The following is a 21,688-nucleotide window of genomic DNA, read 5'->3' on the forward strand; positions in this document are numbered from 1 at the left end:
ACTTTTCGCATGTTACAGTTTTGCCGGGTCCCGTTTTCGCTGATTTGTAATTGAATACGGGGATAAGCGGTAACGCGCACGATACTTTTTTCACATGGAAAACCAGCGATATCGGCGAAAAGTCCGGCATGCGAAAAGTACAGGACTTTTCGCGTCTAATCGAATATGCCCCTATATTGGTGCAGGTAAATATACAGCATCATTCCTCACCTGCTGCTGTAACTTGTGTAATAACCCTATTACCAAGAAGAGACCCTACCCAATACTACAGTATCTATTTATCCGTTATCACAATGTCATTACGCAGCGTAGCATTCAATATTGTGGCAATGTGGAAAGTTTTTTGGTTGGCAATTTACCCTGCGGAAGCCCATGCAAAAACCCTGCTCCTGTGCAGAGGTTATATCCATATTATCATCAGCTTAATGCTGCTGGCGAGGAGTTTGGGCAAAGTGCGTATGTGCTGGTAATGGGACATTACCCAGTAGAGATTCTGTAAAGCCTCACCAGCTGCGCTGGTCCCCCATTGAAGAGTGTTGTACAGACACCACAGTCCCTATGGTAGGGATGGACATCGGGAGCCCACCATCAAATGATGTCTGGGCTTCCATCATCAAAATGGTTAGTTGCGATGGTAACTAACTATTTCATCAAAAGAATTTGATGGAGCGTAATGTTCATATGATTAGCGATGGTACAAAAGCTGTTTGCGCATAAGCAATAGCACCCAGGTGTATTTTAAGATCGGATGGCCATGACTTCCACACCATTTGATGGCGGCTAACATCGGAAAGCCACCATCGAATGGTGAAAACACTACCATCGTAACGAAAGCATCGATGGTTGTGAAATATCAGCAGCCGATGTCCATCACTAGGCTATGGTGACGCGGTAACCTGTCAACATACAGGAACCACTAGAGCAGGGGTTCCAAACCACGGTCCTCAAGGCACTCTAACAGTCCAGGTTTTAAGGATAGCAGTACTTGAACACAGGTGTCTTAATTAGTGCCTCGGTTATTTTGATTTAACCATCTATGCTCAAGCATGGATATAGTTTAAACCTGGACTGTTAGGGGTCTATTTACTAAGCAGTGTGAGGAGACAGAGTGAAAAGTGATAAGAAAGTGATAAGGTGCCAGCCAATCAGCTCCCAACTGTCTCCTAACACTGCTTAGTAAATAGACCTCTTAGTGTGCCTTGAGGACCGAGGTTGGGAAATACTGCACTAGAGAAATCAGTGGTTTCTCTGAGACACAGGTTCTCAAACTCTGGGCCTGATTTAGACCCGGATGCTATTTGCGTCCGCTCTCTGGCTAAAAGGGGCCGGGCTATTTAAATCGTGCGCTCGCACTGCGTCACGTAAAGCCGCCCACTAAGTAATAGCGAGCGGTCGCACTATGCGCTCGCACCTGTATAAAGACGCCCCTTTGACACTCGCAACACACGTCATCTCCGGCAGTTGTAGGATTAATCGGGAACATCGAGAGCCATCGGAGCTGCTCGCAGCGCTTGTGGTAGCCTTTTCCCACCACAACATTGCGAGCAGTTCTGGCTAAAATACAACCCAGTCACGTGTGTAATGATGCTACTTTGCTAATTATGCATACCCATTAAACGCCGTTCTGACGGTCGGGCACGCCTGCGTTCGCACATCCACACCCCCGTTTTCAATAGAGATGAGCGGTTCGGATTCTGTGGAATCCGAACCGCTCCGAACATTGGGGATCCGAGTCCACCCGAACCCTGTTCGGGTGTTCACCGCCTGACTTGGATCCCCGTTCGGGGCCGAACGGCGGCCGCCTGATGTCGGATTCTCACTAGAGAATCCGACATCAGGGCTCCTGCCCTACACAGACACAAACACACAGCCGCCAGCGGCAGCTGTGTGTTTGTTACAGCAGCCAATGAGAGTCACACAGACTCTCATTGGCTGCTGCACGGAGGGAGCCGGCTGGAGCTCACACATGAGCTCCGTCTTCTGGCTCCCTCCTCAGCGTGTGACAGCAGAGCGGACGGCGCGGGAGCGGGGATTCAGGTAAGTTTTTTTTTTTTTACTTGTGCAAGGGCTGGGGGCGCTACTTGGGGGGGTCTGCTTCTGGGGGTGCGGGGGGCCATATTACTGGGGGGGCCTGCTACTGGGGGGGGGGCTATACTACTGGGGGGGCTATGCTACTGGGGGGGCTATGCTACTGGGGGGTCCATACTACTGAGGGTCCATACTACTGAGGGGCCTGCTACTGGGGGGGGGGCTGCTACTGGGGGGGCCATACTACTGAGGGGCCTGCTACTGGGGGAGCCTACTACTGGGGGGGGCCATACTACTGGGGGGGCCATACTACTGGGGGGGCTGCTAATGGGGGGCATACTGCTGGGGGGGGCCTGCTAATGGCTGGCATACTGCTGGGGGGGCCTGCTAATGGGTGGCATGCTAATGGGGGGCATGCTACTGGGGGGGGCCTGCTACTGGGGGGCATTCTACTGGGGGCACTGCATAGGGGACCCTACTACTAAGGGAACTGTATAGGGGGCACCACTGCTGGGGGCATTGTGTAAGGGACACCGCTACTGTGGGCATTGTGTAAAAGGGGCACTACTGTGGGCATTGTGTAAAGGGTCACTACTGTGTGTGGTAACATAAATAAGAGACACTACTTTATGGTGTAATGTGAATCAGGCCCTATGTGCGGTGTAATGTGAATAAGATTGTGCACTGTGACTCCTTGGGCCGTAGCCCACTATGTAAACAAGTACTGTGACTCTGCTGGCCGTACCCCCTGGGTGGGTGCACTACTTTTCATTTCTGCCACTGCTGTGTGGCAATGTGTCATAGATGTGCTAATACTGTGGTGTCTGTGTCGTTGTGCCGCTGCTTTGTCGCTTAGTAACCAGTCAGCTCACTGCAACCTTTGGCCAATAATGTTGAAAACAATATTATAAGCTGTGATATGGTCTAAATTGACTGGAAATTAATGTTATTGAGGTTAATAATACTCTAGGAAGAAAAAAAAGACCAATTTATGTGATTTTAGCTTTTTTTGTCAATTTTTGTAAAAAAATCCAAATCCAAATCCAAAGCCAGTCACCGCAGTTTGGCAAATCCAAATCCAAATCCGAAGCCGGACGACGAATTAGAACCGAATCCAAATCCGGCAAAAATGGTCCGGCGCACATTCACCTGTTACCACCCACAAACGGCACTATCTGTCACTCAAAATAGCGGCCCGACTGCGGGCTACGGGCGAGCACTTTCCCATCGCAATGACTGGTTCGCGCACGCGCATTGCGACTCATACGCATATTGCAAAAAATCGCTCAATGCGAGCGCAGAAGAGCGTCATGGTCTGAATCAGGCCCTCTGTCCTCAGGACCCTAAACAGTGCATGTTTCCCAGGTCTCCTCACAGAATCGCAAGTGAAATAATTAGCTTTTAAAATGTGTCAGTGAGTAAAGAATACACCTGCGCACCTGCTGGGTGACCTGGGAAGCGGGATGCAGTCGGCATCCTGGTGTGCGGGATGCCGACGGTCTAAATACCTGTGCCGAAGTCCTGACAGGTCAGGATCCCGGCACCAGTATCCCGACCGCCGGCATCCCGAAGGTAAGTATCGCCGTGTTAGGTAGGGAGTGTAGGATTAGGGTACAGGGAGGTTAGGTTTAGGCACTAGGGGGGGAGGTTAGGTTTAGGCACCGGGGAGAGGGTGTTAGGTTTAGAGTGCAGGGAGGTTACGTTTAGGCACTAGAGAGGGGGGGGTTAGGCACTGGGGAGGGAGGTTAGGGTTAGACACTAGAGAGGGGGGTTAGGCACTGGGAAGGGAGGTTAGGGTTAGGCACTGGGGAGGGAGGTTAGGGTTAGGCACTAGAGAGGCGGGGTTAGGCACTGGGGAGGGAGGTTAGGGTTAGACACTAGAGAGGGGAGGTTAGGCACTGGGAAGGGAGGTTAGGGTTAGGCACTAGAGAGGGGGGGTTAGGCACTGGGGAGGGAGGTTAGGGTTAGGCACTAGAGAGGGGGGGTTAGGCACTGGGGAGGGAGGTTAGGGTTAGACACTAGAGAGGGGAGGTTAGGCACTGGGAAGGGAGGTTAGGGTTAGGCACTAGAGAGGGGGGGTTAGGCACTGGGGAGGGAGGTTAGGGTTAGGCACTAGAGAGGGGGGGTTAGGCACTGGGGAGGGAGGTTAGGGTTAGACACTAGAGAGGGGGGGTTAGGCACTGGGGAGTGAGGTAAGAGGGTTAGGCACAAGAGAGGGGGGGTTAGGCACTGGGGAGGGAGGTTAGGTTTAGGTATCAGGGAGGGGGTATAAGGTTTATGGTGTGGGGAGGGATGGTTAGGGTTAGGCACGAGGGAGGGGACGGTTAGGGTTAGGCATCGGGGAGGGAGGGTTAGGGTAGGGGTTGGGAAAATACTTTCCAGTCATTCTTATGGGTGTCGGGATTCTGGCTGTCGGGATTCTGAACAGCGGCATCCCGACAGCCGGGATTTCATACCCAACCCCTGGAAAACATGTACTGTTTGGGGTCCTGAGTTTGAGCGCCACTGCTCTGAGGTGTCCCTCTTGCTAAACAGCAGGAATCAGTCATAGCCCCTTTCTCCCCCTATGAGTTGGGCTCTCAACTTTTTTTTGCTTAGCTAACATCTGCAGTACTTTCTGCATGTGCGCCACAAATGTGTGTACATATAAGTTCATATTTGGCACCTTATGCTTGGACAGGAGGAGGGCTAGTGCAAGCAGGGGACTGTAGGGGCTTATTTGGGTACTTGCAGCACAATTAGATGTGAACATATGCCAAGGTACGCCTGTAAGGACGCACACCTTTTGCGGGTGGTGGAGACGGCAATCGGCTGTACTAGCTAGCCGCTACTGATTGTATAGGGACCCCTCCAGCTGATATTAGCGGTCATATCATCAAGTATCCCATTATTTAATATACATTCCCATATGGCATATTGCTGGTAAAAAAAATTTTTTAATTTATTTTATATGGGATAAACAATTTGTATTTGTATTAAATGAAATTGTCCAGACAATATTCTCTCATGTAAACAATACTTCATTAGATTATTATATTGTGTACAAATAGGTTACTGATCACACTGTTCACGTCCCACTCATCATATTCTCATTAATACAGCCATGGCCAAAAGTTTTGAGAATGACACAAGTGTTGGTTTTCACACAGTCTGCTTCTTCAGTATTTATGATGGCAATTTGCATATACTCCAGAATGTCATGAAGAGTGATCAGATGAATTGCAATTAATTGCAAAGTCCCTCTTTGCCATGACAATGAACTTAGGGGGTCATTCAGACCCGTTCGCGAGCAAGGGACGCTCGCAAACGGGTCGATGTTCCCCCACTGCACATGCGCACGACGGAGGGAGCTCCGTCGTGCGCATGCGTGAGACCCAGACTGCGACAGCTAAGCTGTCGCTCCGGGTCTCGCACCAAAGGGGGCGTGCTGTCAATGTTGATTGACAGCACGCCCCTTTGGTGGGCGTGCCAGGGGCGTGCCTGCCAGATGGAGGCGTTCCCATGGGAACGCCTACCGTCTGGAGCCGGCCCCACTGACATCACTAGTGATGTCAGTGGGAGTGATTTTGGCTCTGATAGAGCCAAAATCACTCCTGGGCTTGCGGCAGCGAGACCCTACCGCAGGGTCTCCGTCACAAGCCCGATGGTCGCGATGGTCAAGACCATCGCGACCATCATCATGGACGCTCGCATATGCTGTGGGTGGTCACCCACAGCTATGCGAGCGTCCAAGAGGACGCTCCATTTTCAGGGAGGAGGGCCCTGATTCAGAGCGAGTGCTCTGGCCAGAGCGTTCAGCTCTGAATCAGGCCCTTAATCCCAAAAACCAAATTTCCACTGAATTTCAGACCTGCCACAAAAGGACCAACTGACATCATCTCAGTGATTCTCTCGTTGACATAGGTGATGAGGACAAGGCTGGAGATCACTCTGTCATGTTGATTGAGTTAGACTCACAGACTGTAAGCTTAAAAGGAGGGTGGAGCTTGAAATCATTGTTCTTCCGCTGTTAACCATGGTTACCTGCAAGGAAACACGTGCAGTCATCATTGCTTTGCACAAAAAGGGCTTCACAGGCATGGATATTGCTGCTAGTAAGATTGCACCTAAATCAACCATTTATCAGATTATCAAGAACTTCAAGGAGAGAGGTTCAATAGTTGTGAAGAAGGCTTCAGGGTGCCCAAGAACGTCCAGCAAGCGCCAGGACCATCTCCTAAAGTTGATCAGCTGCAGGATCGGGGCACCACCAGTTCAGAGCTTACTCAAGAATGGCAGCAGGCAGGTGTGAGTGCATCTTCACGCACAGTGAGGCAAAGACTTTTGGAGGATGGTCTGGTGTCAAGAAGGGCAGCAAAGAAGCCACTTCTCTCCAGGAAAAACATCAGGGAGAGACTGATATTCTGCAAAACGTACTGGGATTGGACTGCTGAGAACGGTGGTAAAGTTATTTTCCCTGATGAATCCCCTTTCAGATTGTTTGGGGCATCTGGAAAAACGCTTGTCCAGAGAAGGAAAGGTGAGCACTACCATCAGTCATGTGTCATGCAAACAGTAACGCATCCTGAGACCGTTCATGTATGGGGTTGTGGGATCACTCACAATTTTGCCTAAGAACACAGCCATGAATAAAGAATGGTACCAAAACATCCTCCAAGAGCAACTTCTCCCAACCATCCAAGAACAGTTTGCCTTTTCCAGCATGATGGAGCACCTTGCCATAAGGCGAAAGTGATAACTAAGTGGCTCGGGGAACAAAACATTGAAATTTTGGGTCCATGGCCAGGAAACTCCCCAGACCTTAATCATCACTCTGTCATGCTGATTGAGTTAGACTAACAGACTGTAAGCTTAAAAGGAGGGTGGAGCTTGAAATCATTGTTCTTCCGTTGTTAACCATGGCCACCTGCAAGGAAAGACGTGCAGTCATCATTGCTTTGAACAAAATGGGCTTCACAGGCAAGGATATTGGTGCTAGTAAGATTGCACCTAAATCAACCATTTAATGGATTATCAAGAACTTCAAGGAGAGAGATTCAATAGTTGTGAAGAAGGCTTCAGGGTGCCCAAGAATGTCCAGCAAGTGCCAGGACCATCTCCTAAAGTTGATCAGCTGCAGGATCGGGGCACCATCAGTTCAGAGATTACTCAGGAATGGCAGCAAGCAGGTGTTGTCAATCCTCAAGACGTTGGGTGGACAAACAAAAACCCACAAATGCTGACAAACTCCAAGCATTGATTAGGCAAGAATGGGCGGCCATCAGTCAGTATGTGGCCCAGAAGTTGAGTGACAGCATGCCAGGGTGAATTGCAGAGGTCTTGTAAAAGAAGGGTCAACACTGCAAATATTGACTCTTTGCATAAACAATGTAATTGTCAATAAAAGCCTCTGACACTTATGAAATGCTGTAATGTTACCTCAGTGTACCATAGTAACATCTGACACTTATGTAATGCTGTAATCTTACTTCAGTATACCATAGTAACATCTGACACTTATGTAATGGTGTAATGTTACCTCAGTATACCATAGTAACATCTGACACTTATGTAATGCTGTAATGTTACCTCAGTATACCATAGTAACATCTGACACTTATGTAATGCTGTAATCTTACTTCAGTATACCATAGTAACATCTGACACTTATGTAATGCTGTTATGTTACCCAGTATACCAAAGTAACATCTGACACTTATGTAATGCTGTAATGTTACCCAGTATACCAAAGTAACATCTGACACTTATGTAATGCTGTAATGTTACCTCAGTATACCATAGTAACATCTGACACTTATGAAATGCTGTAATGTTACCTCAGTATACCATAGTAACATCTGACACTTATGTAATGCTGTAATGTTACCTCAGTATACCATAGTAACATCTGACACTTATGTAATGCTGTAATGTTACCTCAGTATACCATAGTAACATCTGACACTTATGTAATGCTGTAATGTTACCTCAGTATACCATAGTAACATCTGACACTTATGTAATGCTGTAATGTTACCTCAGTATACCATAGTAACATCTGACAAAGAAGTCTTAAAACACTGAAGCAGCAAACTTTGTGAAACCAATACTTGTGTCATTCTCAAAACTTTTGGCCATGGCTGTACACTTATTTTCATCCACCACGCATTAAGCCCCATAGTCTCGAAAACAAGATGGGGGCAAATACTGCGTCAGGAAAACACACCCAAATCAGTGAGTAAAACTGTGACACAATTACGGGGATAGTAAAAGATGTACTTGCAGAAATATGAGCAATGAAACCTGCGGTCAGTATTACAGTGTCTCCGTATCTCGCTGGCACACAATGTAGTTTCATTTATTAAAGTGAAAACCTCTGACATTAGGATCTGGAAGGAGTGCGCTGACCTGACCTGGCGCATCAGGTAAACGCTTTCAGTGTAACCCTGGCAACAAGCCACGAGGCTCATTTTTTAAATTGGCTATTTAGTTTACAGAAACCTGACACTTTATACTGTATATAGCTAACATAAACTGATATCCACTCTTATTGAGCTACAATGTAGCTTCATGAGTTATGCATGGCCAGAGTACCCTTTCGTTTGGGATACGTGGCTGTGGAGGGTACATTATTGAGAACCTCCTACCTCCTATACTAATCTCTGGTATCATTCCTCTGTGCACTCAACTTTTTTTTTTCTTTTTCTGATACAGTATATAATAAAAATGATAATTGTAGTCCACTAGCCCTAGGAGGCTCTATTCTCAAACATCCCTAATGACCCAAGAAGTGGTGTAGACCTCATTATTATCAGTCCCCTCTTCTTCTTCACTGACTGTGCCTCTGTGGCCTAGATTCGCTGCTCCCTGAGACCAGCCTATGCATAGCAGGCTTCGCTAGCAGCTGAGGTCTAGGCTCATTCAATGTCTCTCCGAGAACAGCCATTTACTTATTCACCGAATGCAAAGTGCCCACATCATTTACACCTCACATACCTTCCCCTCATCATTACACCTCCACATACTTCTCCCACATCACTACACCTCCACATACCTGTCCCACATCATTACACCTCCACATACTTCTCCCACATCACTACACCTCCACATACCTGTCCCACATCATTACACCTCTACATACTTCTCCCACATCATTACACCTCCACATACCTATCCCACGTCACTATACCTCCACATACCTTCCACGCATCATTACTCCTCCACATACCTATCCCACATCATTTACACCTCCACATACCTATCCCACATCATTTACACCTCCACATACCTATCCCACATCATTTACACCTCACATACCTTCCCCGCATCATTACACCTCCACATACATCCCACATCATTTACACCTCCACATACCTGTCCCACATCACTACACCTCCACATACCTATCCCACATCACTACACCTCCACATACCTATCCCACATCATTTACACCTCCACATACCTGTCCCACATCATTTACACCTCGCCGTACCTGTCCCGCATCATTTACACCTCCACATACCTGTCCCAAATCATTACACCTCACATACCTGTCCCACATCATTTACACCTCCACATTCCTATCCCACATCACTACACCTCCACATACCTATCCCACATCATTACACCTCCACATACCTATCCCACATCATTACACCTCCACATACCTATCCCACATCACTACACCTCCACATACCTATCCCACATCACTACACCTCCACATACCTATCCCACATCATTACACCTCACATACCTGTCCCACATCATTTACACCTCACATACCTTCCCCGCATCATTACACCCCCACATACTTCTCCCACATCACTACACCTCCACATACCTATCCCACATCATTACACCTCACATACCTGTCCTACATCATTACACCTCCACATACCTATCCCAAATCATTTACCCCTCACATACCTGTCCTACATCATTTACACCTCCACATACCTGTCCCACATCATTTACACCTCCACATACCTGTCTTACATCATTTACACCTCCACATACCTGTCCCACATCAGTTACACCTCCACATACCTATCCCACATCATTTACACCTCCACATACCTATCCCACATCACTACACCTCCACATACCTATCCCACATCATTTACACCTCCACATACCAATCCCACATCATTTACACCTCCACATACCTGTCCCACATCATTTACACCTCACATACCTTCCCCGCATCATTACACCTCCACATACTTATCCCACATCATTACACCTCCACATACCTATCCCACATCACTACACCTCCACATACCTGTCCCACATCATTTACACCTCCACATACCTGTCCTAAATCATTTACACCTCCACATACCTATCCCACATCATTTACACCTCCACATACCTATCCCACATCATTTACACCTCACATACCTATCCCAAATCATTACACCTCACATACCTGTCCTCATCATTACACCTCCACATACCTTTCCCACATCATTACACCTCACATACCTGTCCTACATCATTACACCTCCACATGCCTGTCCCACATCATTTACACCTCCACATACCTGTCCTCAATTATTTACACCCCGCCATACCTATCCCACATCATATACACCTCACATACCTATCCCACATCATTACACCTCCACATACCTGTCCTACATCATTTACACCTCCACATACCTGTCCTACATCATTTACACCTCCACATACCTGTCCTACATCATTATACCTCACATACCTGTCCTCATCATTACACCTCCACATTCCTTTCCCACATCATTACACCTCCACATACCTTCCCCGCATCATTACACCTCCACATACCTATACATCATTACACCTCACATACCTATCCCACATCATTACACCTCCACATACCTGTCCCACATCATTACACCTCCACATACCTGTCCTACATCATTTACACCTCCACATACCTGTCCCACATCATTACACCTCCACATACCTGTCCCACATCATTTACACCTCCACATACCTGTCCCACATCATTACACCTCACATACCTGTCCTACATCATTTACACCTCCACATACCTGTCCTCAATTATTTACACCCCGCCATACCTGTCCCACATCATATACACCCCGCCATACCTGTCCTACATCATATACACCTCACATACCTATCCCACATCATTACACCTCCACATACCTGTCCTACATCATTTACACCTCCACATACCTGTCCCAAATCATTACACCTCACATACCTGTCCCACATCATTACACCTTCACACACCTGTCCTACATCATTACACCTCACATACCTGTCCCACATCATTACACCTTCACACACCTGTCCTACATCATTACACCTCCACACACCTGTCCTACATCATTACACCTCCACATACCTTTCCCACATCATTACACCTCCACATACCTATACATCATTACACCTCACATACCTATCCCACATCATTACACCTCCACATTCCTGTCCCAAATCATTACACCTCACATACCTGTCCCACATCATTACACCTTCACACACCTGTCCTACATTATTACACCTTCACACACCTGTCCTACATTATTACACCTCACATACCTGTCCCACATCATTACACCTTCACACACCTGTCCTACATCATTTCACCTCACATACCTGTCCCACATCATTACACCTTCACACACCTGTCCTACATCATTACACCTCCACATACCTTTCCCACATCATTACACCTCCACATACCTATACATCATTACACCTCACATACCTATCCCACATCATTACACCTCCACATTCCTGTCCCACATCATTTGCACCTCCACATACCTGTCCTACATCACTTACACCTCACATACCTGTCCCACATCATTACACCTCACATACCTGTCCCACATCATTACACCTCACATACCTGTCCCACATCATTACACCTCCACATACCTATCCCACATCATTACACCTCACATAGCTATCCCATATCATTACACCTCCACATTCCTGTCCCACATCATTACACCTCCACATACCTGTCCCACATCTTTTAATCTATTTTTGAGCTTTTTAGAGAAACATAATCTGAAAATGTCTTCAGTGCCCAAATTATACAATTTATATCCCTCCAAGTGCATGATTATTCATTGGGAGGGGTGTACCAGAGGTGCTGCACTGTGCACCGACATTTTTACTATGAAATAAAGATTTCCCTGTCTTTTCCCCTGCCTAGGGGGTGCGCACAAAAAAACCCACAAATTTGATGGGAAAACGTCCCGCAGGACTCAACTCATCCCTAATTGAATTGACCCCATAAGGTTTTAAGTTCCTCCCCCACCACAAGGCAAGGAAGAGCCACAAAGGGGCCTGAATTCTTCAGAGGAAGCATCCAAGACGTTCCGGGGTTGGGAACCTATTGACTACACCATCCTAGTTTCTTTGTTTAGTAGAAATGGGCAGAAAAGATAGGTCACCACATTCTGGGCGGGATGTACTAAATGAAAAATACTATAAAATCCCCCGTTTTTTCCATATGTACTATTGGGTGGCCGCCGGGGCTCCGACGCAGAGCTTAACGCCAGCCTATGGGCTTCTACCGCATCGTGCTGGTATGAGGGATCCGATCGGATCCCTCCCAGCATGCCCCGCGGCCGCCAAGTCACTCTGCACATGCGCAGATGGACTCCCGAGTCATACCGGAAGTCCAGGGAGCAGCGCTGATCGCAAAGGACAACTCTTATCGGAAGAGCTGTCCTTTGCTGTACTTAGTACATATGCGATCAGTACAGATGCGGTGACTGGCGGTAAGGTTAGTACATCCCGCCCTCTGAGCTCTATGTAGCCACCCCTAGACTTAGGGAGCAGATACACATAAATATATGACTGCACCCCAATGTTGGTATGAAAAAACTACCCAAAAAAACACAAAACTGAAAAAGACAAATGTGTTAACATGTAAATACTGTGACACAGTTAGGTTAGGGGGTCCCTCTCCTGGGTAGAGGACTCCTTCCTTTCACACACAGCAGCTGGGAAACAGTATGCCAGACTGGATGCAAGTACAAGCTGGTCGGCGCCAGTCTTTATTGTGCAATGTCAGAAATAACACAAAGAAAACATAAACGTAAATCCTAGCCCTGTCGGGGCTCTAACTTCACAGGTAGTTCCCTCACTAGCAGAACCTGGCAGGGCCTAATGCCCTCACCAGCAACAAAAGCACAGTACAACACTTACAGTTAGATTTTCAAGTGTCTCTGAGCAAACTCCCTGTCTGCTCTCCCAGGTGAGACAATCAGCCCTCAACACACTAGGCTTATATTGGCCACTCTCAGGTGGAAACCCTAACAAGCCTGTTACCAGGCTAAGAGAACCAAAACCTGGAGTGGCCGTGGGTGGAGCCCTCCCTCTCCTCTCACCCACAACCCCCAGGTCCCAAACCGGCTTTTCAAAAAGCCGAGACTCAAGCCTGCTACACTGCAGACTTTCTCCTGGGGATTTTAAACACATATGACAGGAATCTGGGATAAATGTCCCTGCCACAGACCACTTTACCAGTGATCCTATCACAATACATAGTGGCACTAAGGCCAAAATGCTGACAATTATTCCATGTTCCTGTCTGGGCGCCCCAGCTCGGCAGCAGAGTCTCGCTTGGTGCTTACCACCTAACTGCACTTGACTATCAAGGTTTCCCATCTTTAACTGGGGGTCTTTATCATAACCCCAAAAAGTGATGGCATAGTAGCGTTCTTAAAGCTGCTAATCAACAGCAAAGGCCTTTGATAGATCACCCACTTCATGACAAGACTGTCACAGCTTTAGCTTCTTTGTATAGCTCCAGTTATTGGAGTACTTTCAGTAGGAATCTATAGACCTATAATAGGATACAATGAGGCTCTTTAAAAACCAGGGCTGACGGCACCCGGGGCGATATGGCCCGTCCCTATTCCTCTATGTGTCAGAGCGAGGTATGCTGGCATTGTGGATTATTTCCTCGTGGTATGCTCCATTACCTGGGGAGGACACCTGTTCGGCGAGCTTTGAGGTGTAGAGTTTATTTTCATTACATCCACACACAGGGTCGGATTGGTCCACAGAGGTACAGGGAATCCCCCCCCCCCCCCCGAAAAAAAAAAAAAGGAAAATGGCAAATGTTAAAAATTAGGTAGATTAATTAGGTGTGAGGAAAATAGCTGAGAGTGTGTCAGAGAGAACACAACTGAAACAGACACAATTATATTTATACGATGTTAACATTATATTGTAACATATTATATTAATAAAAGGTTAACAGGTTAGCATTATTTTACTGACCAATGCAATATGATAATGGGGTCTATTCATTATGCTAATTATCGTGGTTCGATCGGACCCCGATAATTAACATACTAACTCGCCGCAAGCGCTGGTGCGATTCATCATTGCTCCGGTGCGGAGTCAGCTGATCCGATAACACTGCACAACAATGAAAATGTTTCCGATGTGAAAATAGTTACTTCTAATTGATGTCAGCATGCAAAGAATGAATATGACATTTAAAACTCTCAGTTAGCTCTGAGTTCCGAGATATAGCCCATTTATGATGATGTTGGGGGTATTCCTAGTGAAGTGGGCAGAATAGAGAGAATCTTACCAGCAATCTGCGTTCAGCGCAGAGGGGGCGGGGCCTAATGACCCAATTAAATGAATCAGTTATTTGTCCCCTCCCCTATTCAAATATATGCGATTCACGGGTTTACCCCCACAAGATAACTGTGGTGCACTGAGTGACAGCATAGTGAGCGATTCCACCAAGACATCTCAGCAATGGAACAAAGATATCAGGGGAGGTGATCACTACTGTTGGACAGTGACAAGAGATGCCCCAGAAGAGGAGTACAAGCGACAAGCAAAGGGAAAGCACTACCATGAATAGGCCACTATATTACATAGTACTTTCCTATGCTGTATGTTTGTTTCGTATGCTGTATGTTTGTTTCCTATGCTGTATGTTTGTTTTGTATGCTGTATGTTTGTTTTGTATGCTGTATGTTTGTTTTGTTGCTGTATGTTTGTTACGTATGCTGTATGTTTGTTTTGTATGCTGTATGTTTGTTTCGTATGCTGTATGTTTGTTTCGTTTTGTGTTCTTATTTGTGATTGATTGAAAATAAATAAGTTGTTTTAATTCAATCAAGAAAATATCAGATTATTTTAAAATAGCTTTTCACTATGACTATATTACTAATGTACATACAGTATAGTGCAAGTAGTGTAGCTCAAAAAACAGAGCTAGTAAAAACATTCTGAAATCATTTTAGTTTTTCTTGACCTCAAATTAGTAATGTATGACTATTAGTAATGTATGACTATTAGTAATGTATGACTATTTTTAGAAAGGAAACTAATTTAAAAGTATTAATTTGTTGTACAGTGTAATGAGCGATCTCCCCAAACAGCTTCACTGCTCATTTCGGAGCAATGAAACTCAGCACTTCCGTGTCTGACTCAGCAGTGTAAGTACACCTGCGTGAGCTAGAGTACACGCAGGTGCAGATAGCCCCGGCGTCCGGTGGAAGGAGCCGGGCAGGGGCGGAGGGATCCATAGGGAAGGAACAGGGAGTGTGGCAGCGAGCGGGAGCAAACGCCATCCAAAAATGGCGAATGCTCCCGCATTCAAGCTGTGATAATGCTGTATTTTCGGAGCTTTGATGAATTTCTGTCCCCATACTAGTGTCTGGGGGCAGAGGGTCACATTAGAGAAGATAAGCAGAAGATATCCGTGTTACCTCCTGCGTTACTTTTTGATGAATGGCCCCAAAATTTTATTTCTACAAAAGCAGGTGGTGATGTTCCTTTTCACCTGCTTTTGTAGAAATTAGGTGACAATAAATAGACCCCAAAATGAGGACCCTGTGACATATATAACAGTCTAACCATTGTGATACTGTAAGATATATTGCCGTTACTCATAACACTGTATTGTTTCCAGTGAGAGATTATGCCCAGACACACTTTTGATCAATGAGAAGATTTACTTGTATGGTCACACAGCTCTAGAATGAAGGTATAACGTCAGTGGTGAGACACAGGCCAATCTACAGAGCCCACCCCCACCTTCCTACACACAGGCACGGTACAATCAGTACTGTTTAGATCAATAAACATAATTCTGGAAATCTATTCCGACTACGATGTAGCTTTATGCCACGCTCTGTGCTAATACTGCTGTATAAATCAGGCTGCTATTCCTCCGCAAACGGCCAAGGTGACTTTGCTCCCCGCCTGCCGGCTGCACCTTATTCCAACTCTATGATCAGTCACTGTCAGCTTGCTACCGTGATGTACGATAATGCACATATAGCATGATTAAAAAAATAAAAATAAAACCCATTTATGTGATGTCATTTCAAGAGTGCTGAATATGTTTTATCTCCTCCCTACAGGGCTCATCGTCCTGACCCTCCTGGTTTGCTGGATGCCCAACCAGATCCTCCGCATCATGGCCGCCAGCACGCCAAAGCAGGAATGGTCCATCCGGTACTTCCGCATCTACACGACGCTGCTCCCAGTCGCCGATACTTTCTTCTACCTGAGCTCCGTGGTGAATCCGCTCTTGTACAACATCTCTTCCAAGCAATTCAGAGACGTCTTCCTGCAAGTCCTTCGGTGCCGCCTAACGCTGGAGCACGTCAACAAGGACAAGCTTCGGCGAGCTCATCTGCACTCGGCTGCCAGCAGCACCAACTACAAACGTCCTCTGATGTCCTCGAGGAGGCATCGTTCATCCAGGCACACTAATGACAATTCATTAAGCACTTTTAAAAATGAACCAGGGCACGGGGGCAATCCAGCACCTCTGGAATCACTAGGATCTCACATGGAAGTAATATTGCAGCCGTCGGACGCATCGAGGCGCAACGGTGTTTGTGAAAGTGAAATCTGAGCTGCTTCCTAAGCTGGCACCGTTATTGCATTTATTCAGGCCACACGAGCAAGCTTCCCAGTTACACCGAAGCATGTACTTGTGCTTTTGTAATTCTTACACTTTATTTATAGGGCCAACATATTGTGTCGCACAGTACATGGTAAGGAGGGCAAAGTAACGTACATCACAGACCGGAACACACGCAAAGGGGGACACAGACAAACATGCAAAGAAAGGGAGGACACTGGGTACAAATTAGCAACATCAGTGGAGGCTTCAGGTTTATGAAATTGCTGCTCTGATCCGTCTGTAAACTAAGGACCAAATTCACAAGTGAGAACACATATCTAAAGTCATTTTATAAGATTATTATCCGTGAATATGATGTTATCTAAATGTGTCTAGAAACGTTCGCTCTAAAATGAATTCTACAAAATCTTACTTTTATCTCCACCGGTTACACAAGTCGTCTGCAAGGACATCTTCAAGATCCAGGACACTAATGTGAAATTGTTTACTAAATGTTCATTTCTAGGACTGGGTAAAAACCGGGAGCTAGACAGTACCTAGGAGCTAAATTTTCCCGAAGCCGTGGCGTTTGCAAGCCGCTGCTTTTTGGCACGTCTGACCTGTAAAATTTAAAGTGGCCACAACATTAGCTGATAAATACGTTGTGCTTAGAATTTAATATTGTTGCTGCTTTAAATTGCCAAGTCAAACCCGCTGAGTCGGCTTCAAAAACATTGCAGCCGTTTCGAAAAACTTCCCCAAAGCCACCAAAGATCCCTCAAACATCTACATTTGTTTTTTTTTATATTTTTACGGCTCTTCAACTGCTTAAGATTTCGAAAAATCTATTAAAATGTAAAAACAAAACCATATTGTGCTTTCTAAACTGTCTGAGGCTATCAAGCAAATATCATTATCAACATTGGAAAGTAGGTGCGCCGATAGGACAGGCTGCTTCTAAAGAACAGGTAAACCTAATTAGCGTAGAGACGTCAATTCTGTTCTTAGTGTGTATCTAATAATCGTCCCTCTCAGCGTTATGTAATCCTCTCTTTCCAACAGCTTTTATTAAATTGCAATTAGAATGTTCTAGCTAGATACAATGAAACCTCTATTTTACGTTCCCCGATTTCCTATAACTGGTACATTTCATCCCTGTTGCCTTTCAATAGGCCAATTAACCCGAATTCCCCATTTCTTCTCCTGCCTTTTAGCCAGACACAGTATTTTGCACCATTACAGGCGTTTCTGTTGCTTATTACAGCAAGCGTTCTCTACAGAAACTCATGGCTGAGTATTAAAAAATAATCTGTATACGGACTGTAGCGTTTACTATGCTTGTTCAGATCGCACCAAGGTAAAAGGGTATACCTCTGTATAAATGTAGTTTTACATGCCCAGGATATGTACTGCAGCCGTTTTGTATCCTGGAACAAATTGTTCACTATAATAAATAAAGCAGTGTATTTTGTCTTACAAATTGCTTTGCGTGTTTGTTTCTGCTATTTTAAAATGTGGGGTGTCCGTCATATCTACACCTCCTGGGTTTTATACATAATTATGCCTGGTCCTAGACAGATGTTACATACTGTAGATCTTAGTGGAAAGACAGATAGAAACCTAGAAATTAGGTAGGTGAAATGATGATACACAATAAATGTGAGATAGATAACTGAGATATAGGCATAACACAGATAGATATAGGTATGATACACATGGGGGGGGGGCGACAGGTGTGGTCGTCCCGGGCCCCCACACAGGGTTGATGTGTCCAGCGACACCTGTTCCCAGCTGGAAGCTCAGCAGCCATTGCTGTTCTACTGAATACAGCAGCCCAGTCAGTCCGGCTGCATCAGCTTTCTTCTAGGGAGGAGAGGGGCCAGCTCCACACTAGCGGATGCAGGGGGGGTTTCTGAGTAGAAACCCCCCCTGACACACCGATTCTCTCCTACAGTGACTGACCGCAGGCTAGCTTGCTCTGGGACATTGTTTTGATACAGACCTGTAAGTACTGTGGACATGAACTTGTTTATAGTGTTCTGCTAGTGAGGGAACCTACTGTCTAGTTAGAGCCCAGACGGGCTAGGATTTTGTTTGTTTTGTTTTATTTATGTACCTGGTACAATAAAGACTGGCTCTGACCAGCTTGCACGAGAACCCCAGAATTGTGTCCTGTTTCTCCGGCTGCAGTGTGTATAAAGAGGGAGTACGTCTACCCCAGGAGGGGGACCCCCTATCCCGACTGTGTCACACTGTGTATGTATTAATGTGTGTCTATATATGTGTTGGTGTGTGTATACTGTGTATGTGTGTTATATATGTATATGGCTCAGTGTAGGGTAGCTGGGGTAGGCTTTGTGTGGCTTGGAGGGGGCACCCACAATTTTAGTTGCTCGGGGCCCCCACAAGCCTTAATCCAGCCCTGATGATACAGATAGATAAGAGATCGATAGATATATGTTAGATACTGTAGATAGATAGATATGAGATAGATAGATGAAATAGTGAGAAAGTCGATCTTAGGCTACCCACATGAGACTCCAATTTGTGACAAGATAGTGTATGCCTTTAAAAGTTATTCATAAGTTTATATACTTTGAAATAGTTAGAGACAGATTTTAGTAGCTTCATATACTCATGAGGTTGGAATGTACCAGAGATAATGTATCTTGCCAATTAAGAATGCTATATTCCTTTACTCCTTAGACCATAGATAAGAAATAATTGATTGTGTGATTAACGGGTTCTCAATAATGAGCTATCTAGAATTAATGGGTGTTTATACTTTGAATAATCACATTACACTATGAAATCACTAAGCTTATAAAACCGCGTGCTTCACAAAATATAGCTGTTCTGGCTGGGCCTCTTCAGGGCATCACCACTTAATACACAGTCACTGTTTATATCACTTTTTATGTTTGTTTATTATCCATGTATTATTTCACATATACTTTACCTTTGTTACTATTTTAACACTTATTAGCTACTGTACCTTTACACACCTGATATTTATAGCACCTCACTGTCATCTTTCTTTCGTGTGATGCCCTGGGGGGGTCCTTGCCTGGCTGGTTTTGGGGTGCCCTGCGCCCCAGATGTGAACCCCAGAGTGTTAGGGACCTGCTCGATGTGGTGACCTTGAGGCTGGGGGGCAGGCCCGTATCACTGGCCACTGATATGCTACCTACCTCTGAAATTATATATAGGTAGATAGATCAAAGGGTGAATGAGAAGATTATCAGAGTTTAAGCGTGATTGAATCGCTAGACAAATGGCCAAATGGGAGGAGACTGAAAAGATTTAGGGGGGAGGCGGATGTATCAAAATTACTATAGAGTGGAGAAGTGGGTAAATGTAGTCTCTGAACATAGCAACCAATCAGCTGCTAGCTAACATTTATTGAATACATTCTATAAAATGACAGGTAGAAGCTAATTGGTTGATATGGGTAACTTCGCCACTCTTTGGGTTTGATACATCTCCCCCTTGGAATCGGTATGAAATACCGACAGTCAAAATCCTGGCTGTCAGAATCCCGACAGGGTTAACATACCGACCCTTGTTGGTCGGTATGCTAACCCTCCCCCTCTTCCTACCCTAAGCCTCCCTAGTGCCTGAACCTAACCTCCCTCTCCCCACACCACCTAACCCTCCCCCCTTAGTGCCTAACCCTAACCGCGCACCCTAACCCTCCCCCTAGTGCCTAACCCCGCACTCTAACCCTCCCCCCAACCCCGTTAGTTACCTTCGGGATCCCGGTGCCGGGATTCTCACCGACGTCGACATTCTGGCGCCGGTAATGTAAGTCTCGGCATCCCAACCGCCGGGATGCCGAACGCATACCCTTAGGCAGGACAGTGATATAATTGTGATTATTTCTGTAATTTGGGAAAATGTAAATAATGCATCTAAAAAATGCATTTCTTTGCTATTTCTACATTAAGTCACAAGTGCATATCTGCTAACCAATAGCATCTTTTATAGCGTGGGCAAATATTCGGTGGACATATTTTGCTGGAGGTTAGTGGACATGTGATAAGAGGATTTCATTCTTGCAGGGTGTTACGCCCTAATGAGTTGAAGGAGATGGAGATAACAAATATTTGATTTGTTTTCCTAATATAGCGGCACTTTGATGCGAAGCAGCCGCAATCTTACGCTTCCCGTCTGTCGGCAGTCACTGGGCGCTGGCCGTCACTTTCAATAAGACACGTTTTGCTCGTACAGAGACGGAAATTTAGGGTCTGATTCAGCAAGGATCGCAACTGCGAATACGCACGCAATGTGACGATTGTTACGCACTGCACATGCGTACGTGTCGCAGTGCGCTCCAATGCGATCGGCAGACCTACGCCGACCCATCGCAGAGTGATTGAGAGGAAGTGCCGTTTGTGGGTGGTGACTGAGGTATGGTCTGCGAAAATGCAGGCATCCCAGTGCGTTCAGACGCCATTGCAGGGGCGTGCATAAATTTGCCACTGCGATGCCGTACGCAGTGTGAGGTCTCTGGCTGTTAGCAAATTCTGATTAAGGTCGGAGCTTGTGCAAGTGTGTATGAGGCTGCGATGGTACTTGATAGTACTGATGGTTTCACAGTCTTGCTAAACATTACGAATGTGAAGTAAAGTGGGCGTCCTTGTGTAGTGCTGTGACGGGATAGTGGCCCTGATTCAGAGCCGGACGCTCTGACAGAGCACTCGCTCTGAATCACAGCTATAGCGAGCGGCCAGGAAGATGGTCGCGATGGTCAATATCATCGTGACCATCGGGTTTGCGAAGAGACCCTTGTGGTAGGCTCTCGTTTCCGCAAGCCCTGGA

At 46.0% G+C, this 21,688-nt stretch overlaps 1 protein-coding gene across 1 annotated transcript in view; it reads left to right on the forward strand.

Moving 5' to 3' along the window:
• GPR39 (G protein-coupled receptor 39) overlaps positions 1-18,425 on the forward strand; it is a 232,255-nt gene extending 213,830 nt beyond the window's left edge. Inside the window, exon 2 of the mRNA XM_088475554.1 lies at positions 16,377-18,425. Coding sequence (XP_088331680.1) covers positions 16,377-16,876 — 500 coding nt within the window. The 3' untranslated portion in view covers positions 16,877-18,425. The remainder of the gene's footprint in view (positions 1-16,376) is intronic.
• Positions 18,426-21,688: the final 3,263 nt, after the last annotated feature.

Source organism: Taudactylus pleione, unplaced genomic scaffold, assembly GCF_031769625.1.
Source record: "Taudactylus pleione unplaced genomic scaffold, aTauple2 ptg000173l, whole genome shotgun sequence".
NCBI lineage: Eukaryota > Metazoa > Chordata > Amphibia > Anura > Myobatrachidae > Taudactylus > Taudactylus pleione.